The sequence below is a fragment of the Pteropus vampyrus genome, unplaced genomic scaffold (genome assembly GCF_000151845.1).
Source record: "Pteropus vampyrus isolate Shadow unplaced genomic scaffold, Pvam_2.0 Scaffold2, whole genome shotgun sequence".
Lineage (NCBI taxonomy): Eukaryota > Metazoa > Chordata > Mammalia > Chiroptera > Pteropodidae > Pteropus > Pteropus vampyrus.
In genome coordinates this window covers 10184896-10190733 of record NW_011888783.1, presented here as the reverse complement: position 1 = coordinate 10190733, position 5838 = coordinate 10184896, and the positions used below count along the sequence as shown (strand labels likewise).

At 35.8% G+C, this 5838-nt stretch overlaps 1 protein-coding gene across 1 annotated transcript in view; it reads left to right on the top strand.

Annotated features, from left to right (window-relative positions):
• Positions 1-5838, top strand: part of ITGA4 (integrin subunit alpha 4) — an 83232-nt gene that overhangs the window by 72889 nt on the left and 4505 nt on the right. Inside the window, exons 19-23 of the mRNA XM_011359968.2 lie at positions 60-139; positions 529-618; positions 2427-2517; positions 4658-4765; positions 5501-5626. Of these exons, the coding sequence (XP_011358270.1) occupies positions 60-139; positions 529-618; positions 2427-2517; positions 4658-4765; positions 5501-5626 (495 nt within the window). The remainder of the gene's footprint in view (positions 1-59; positions 140-528; positions 619-2426; positions 2518-4657; positions 4766-5500; positions 5627-5838) is intronic.

Sequence of the window (5838 nt, the reverse complement as noted above, 5' to 3'; positions counted from 1 at the left end):
ATATATTTTTTAGATTATTTTTAATAATCTAAATAGCTTTCCTTCTCTGTGTTTTACAGATAGATGTTAGCTTTCTCCTGGATGCGAGCTCACTCAGCAGAGCAGAAGAGGATCTCAACATCACAGTGCATGCCGCCTGGTATATTTCACTGTGAAAAAATAATTGTACTAAGGGAAATGGACCCCTGATTTTGTGGGGGATGGAGGTCGAGAGACCTTAGTGGAACCATGGAGCTGTGTTCTATTACCTGGAGTAAACTTCTCTTCTGTGATCAAAGAAACAAACAAAAAACCCTCTAACCAGCATAGAAGCAAATAACAGTATAAATAATGAGAGCAAATTTTTGCAAACCCTGTCATAAAAATTTCTTCCTATCACTTCCACTTTCATGACCACTCCCCTAAAAGCATAATTTAAACCAACCTCCAAGTATATTAGTTATACATAGCATGTAATTAGTTCTCTCCAAAGATGATTTTTTGTGCTGGATGAATTCTGACAGGGCGTTTTTCTATTTGCTTCTGTAGTGAAAATGAAGGGGTCACAGACAATCTCAAGCGTAACAAAGTGACTGTAGTGGTACCCCTGAAGTATGAAGTCATGCTAGCTGTTCACGGGTAAGTAGACACTGAGGCCTCCTCTAAAGTTGAGAGCTGATTTTAAATTCTATTACTGGTCTACTATTGCTCAAACCTATATTTAAAGGTTTTTTTTATAAAAAGATCCTGTGCTGTTTCTTGTTTCTGTCTCTTAACGATTACTTTGGCATTGCAGTCCCCTGCCTAGCTGTTCGATATTTTAATGCACTCTCATCATCACTGAGACCACATCAAATTAGTGCCCAGCTGGAGATTTCTTACTAGAAGAACCTGATAAGCCTCTAGTGGGCCACATGCAGCCTTTTAGTTGTATGTAGCACAGGCCAGTTGCCCCGGGAGTTGAGTAGTGCTCAGTTTGCATTCTATTTGGTGGCCATGGCCAGTGTGAAATTTAAAGAAGTATAAGCTCGACCAAATCATTACTCTCTAGAACCCATGTCTACCTAAGTGGCAGATGGATTGAGATATGAGAGCGCTGGCTACAGGGTATCCCTTATCCACTCTTTATACCTATGAATACCATGGCCCCAGGGCCAGTATTCACTGATTCCTCATAATTTTAGTAATTGTTTAAGTAGTTCTGACTGTGATTCAAGGAGGAAATGTATGGAGAAAGAATGAAAAGAGTATTAAGAAAACCTTTAATGACTTTTTGGGAAATTAGTTAGGCTATTAATCTTTGTTTAAAAACACATTTTTAAAACAATTGAATACAGATAAGCTTTCCTCATTGCTCTAAATGTAAACCATCCCCAATCATTTAACCACCAATAAAGATGGTATCTAATTATCTAAAATATCAGTGTCTAAAACTGATGGAACCGAGTAGCAAATTTGTGAGATTAAACATGCAGGGTGATAAAGGCAGATGACCTAGAATGTCAGTGGGAAGCAAAGAAAAGCTGATTGCACGTTTCCTGGTTTTGAATGTTGTCTTACCTGCCCTTCTTGATTTTCCTATAATGAGTGTCCTCCTGTTTTCTTCATTATCTGTATCTGGTTATATTGAGCAAGGAAAGTTCTGCAACGATTAAACTGCTTAAATCTACCTCTGAATATTTCTAATTTCTTTCTTGTGTATTGGGTCCCTAATTTGTATTACCTCATATTAGCTGAACAACTTGAAGAGTCAAGATTTCCCTAGAGAAGTATTTCTTCAGGTTCATTATTGACCATACCTGTCTAGTCACAGGTCAAAGAGTGATAACCTTGCATGCTAACAAAAAATTTACCATATATATTGGTGTTTGAATTGTTTCTCAGACTTGGGGTTCATTACTAATAGCCAGCAGGAATTAGGGAGTGAGAAGAAATAACTCAAAAATAGGTAAGATAGATTGAGGTAGAGGATGATATTGGAGCCCTAGGGAAAAGCTAAGAATTTATCTCATTTGTCAAATTTGCATGAATCATTTCAATAGAATGAGCCAAGCAGTGCTGGGAAGGCAAACAAAGGATATTAGTGGAAAGGGAGATTGTCACCCAAGTCAGAGCACATGGCTTTCTAATTTCATTACATTTTTACTAAAATTCTTAACAAGAAATCAAAAGTATTCCATGGTGCTTAGGAATCACGTATAGTCTGGATTATAACATATTTAAGGAGTATGCTTTAATCCAGACTACAAAGACTGTTTATCTCATAAAAAAAAAAAAAAAAGACAGTTAACCAAGTTCAAGTAGACTGTACAAATCTTGAGTGGGGCAATGTGTCTTATGAATATTGGCATCCTTGCACCCAACACAGCCTGATATCTAACACACACCCAATACATACTTTGTGAGTGAGATTGTCACACTTAAAAAAAAAAATTTGTTTCTATCAGGTTTGTAAACCCAACTTCATTTGTGTATGGACCAGAGGAGGACAGTGAGCCTGAAACATGCATGGCAGAGAAAATGAACTTCACTTTCCACGTAAGAAAAGATGATTGTGTTGATATTTGTAATAAACCAAAAGAATGTTACTGATACATTGCTCTAGAGGACATCATATACTCGTGATGTCCCTCAGCCCACGGGCCACCACAGCTGACTAAGGGTGAGGAACGAGCTGCTGCATGGGAACTCAAGCCCTTTCCTCTCAGGCTCCTGCTGCTTTTTTCCTATTTGTCTTTCCCTGTTCCTCAAGCCCACACCTCCTTTCAGTACAGGTGAAAGTGAGCAAGTAGAAACGGAGGTAATGCCTGAAACTGGCAAAGTTAGATAAGGAAGTGAATCCACTAGAGGTTCATACTAAAAACAGGATAGGCCAAGGGAAGGCATCTTTGGGTGGAAATCAGTTAAATCTCTTCTTGGTTCAGGTTTTATAAAAGCCCAAAAATTATGAAGTAAAGGAAGCTTTTACCTCCTATATCTCCGTTTAAGGTCTACTTGGTCATATCTACTTTTAGGCCATAGGTATATGACCTGTGACAAGTGATGTATCATTTATTCAATAACCTTTTTAAAAAGTAAAGAGTACTATCATTATCTAGAAGTATTAATATACTAATATAAAGATATTTTTGGTGCACCATGGATGTTTTTGATGAATTGGAGATAGTCCACAGAAATATTTTTTGAACTGAAAGTACTGTCCAAATATTCTTAGAGCTCTATAACCATGTATAGAATCTAAGTCTAGATTAGCTATATTTTGTAAGGCAATGCTTTTCAAAATATGTATCAGGCACTTGGAGTACTTATCCAAAATGCAAATTCCTGGGCTCTCCCCCAGATCTTGGAATGATCTTGAAATCCTATCAAGTCTATGTATACTCAAGTTTTTGTTAACACAATAGTGTTGAAAATATTTAGCTATCTTTTAAAGTCCCAATAAATGGTCCTGTCAGAGCCCAGTGAGGTTTTTGCTTTGATAACAAAAAACAAAAACCGAGCTGGACTCTACAAGACCTATTTATTTATAATTGACAGTTAACCAGTATTTTCTAGTTAAATTACAATAGAGTGACTGGAACTGTACATACTTTCAACCTGTAGGTTTGGTGAGTCTGTCCAAGTATGAAGATGTTTTTGGAGGTCTAAATGTTATTAGGCAAACAAGGATGAAAAACACTGTAGGTCAGAATGATTATTTGCTGGCATCAGGAAGATCCTGTCTAAAGATCTAGGCACTGCTGGTTTGGTTACCCACTGCTGACACTGCCTTTGAAACTGTCTTGTCCTTGCATGGCCTAGCAATTACCACCTGTCTCAAATCCAAGACCATGTTTTCTTTATGTCATATACATTCAAAATATTGCAAGTCTGTGAGGCAGGCTATTTTGTTCAGATATTGTGGTACATCTCTTTTCTGACTTATTGTATTGGTTTTTTAGTTAAGTTCTCAGGAGGCAATATTTTGGCCCAATTTCCTTTACAAGGATCTGCAATCCCCAAATTTATCAACAGTAATGAAATATTCCTGTATATATTCTTTAAAAACCTGTTCAATTATTCTAAAACCAATAACTTACCCCTTCTTTATTTCTGAGTGTATCACCATTATAATTACCCTGAAATAATGGATTTTTATTCACTTACTGCTGATGAGTGTCCCCTCAGCAGAGTGATTTTATGAAAACGTCATAGGATTTAGAATTAGAACATCTGAGTTTTGGTCCTAGTTCTTGTCACTTTTTAACTTTCATCTTGGACACACCATTAACTAACACCTCTTAGCATTTTCCTGAACTGGCAAATAAATGTCGGCCTACCTCATAGGTGAGTTATGAGGACCAACTGATCATGGTTTTTTAGACACATCACGTGCCATACAAACACATTATGTTAGTCTCTTTCTTTAGACTATTTCTACAATAGAACATCAGCTTGGACATTTTGGCCTAATAAATACCAAGGAGAGGGCTGGGAATAATGACTAGAGGTTGCAATTATTAACAAACTTTAAAATTCTCACTATGGATAGTTTGTCTCCCTTTGCTGTGCAGCTGCCAACTACAAACCTCCAATATAAATGTTGCATGAAACGTGAGTTCACTTAAAAGCTCTTTAATATCTATGCTTACATTTATGAAAAATATTTAAAAATTGTTTAAAAATTTTTTCTTATTAGGTTATCAATACCGGCCATAGCGTGGCTCCAAATGTTAGTGTGGAGATAATGGTACCGAATTCTTTTATCCCCCAAACCGATAAGTTGTTCAATATTTTGGATGTCCAGGTAACAGTGTGTTCCTTCCTTTATTGTTAGTAATATTGCTAAAATAAAGATTTGTTAATATATTTCAGTCACACTTACTCTTAGCTGTGAATTCACCATGCATCTGAGTACACTTTGATATACATTGCATTAGAACTCTAGGATTATAGTGGAATCTCTGAATTTGACTTATGTTCTACCATCTTGGTACAATTTCATGTGTGTACGTGTGTGATATAGACCTGTGAAAATCATTTAATTAGTAGAATTCTCTATAAAACTTAAGAACACTGTTGAAAAACCAGTAATTTAGCCTTTTTCTTTAAAAGAATATTCAGATCACTACTCAAGAATCAATGTTCTTATGTTGATTTCATCAGAATTGCTTTTACTCTCCCAGTTTCAAGACAAACAATAAATAATTCTAATTTTTTAGAATCCTGATTTCCAGATTTAGATGACAGGACATGCTGCTATTAACACATTATTGCTTTGTAAATATTTAATTTCATGCTAACATCTATTTTTCACATTGTACTAATTTCTGAAGATTAAGGTCATTTGAGTAGTTTAGGATCTACATATCCAACCCTCTAAATTTTCGCTGGGTTTTTGCTTCAGAGATTTAATCTCTCCCAAATAAATCTGTCAAAAATATTTTAACAATTTCACAAGTACTTGATGTACTTTAGAACTTTTTAAAGCATGTAGTTTTTGTTCTATTGATAAGATTTTTCTCACTTTCTATTTTTATAGACTACTACTGGAGAATGCCATTTTAAAAATTATGAAAGAAAGTGTTCATCAGAGCAGCAGAAAAGTGCAATGGACTCCTTGAAAGACATCTTCAGAGTCTTGTCGAAGACTGATAAGAGGCTTTTGGTAAGTTTCAGTTTTTCACATCTCAGTGTTCTCCATCATATACAACTGAAACACTTAAAACCAAGAATCAATGGGTTTGAGCTGTCAGCTGAGTGCGGGAAAGAAATAAGTTCAGGTAATATTCTTGCATATGAGGAACAGGCATGACTAGGAAGTTTAGATCCAGGGTTAAATATATACTATATAGTTATATAGTGTGTGTGTGTGTGTGT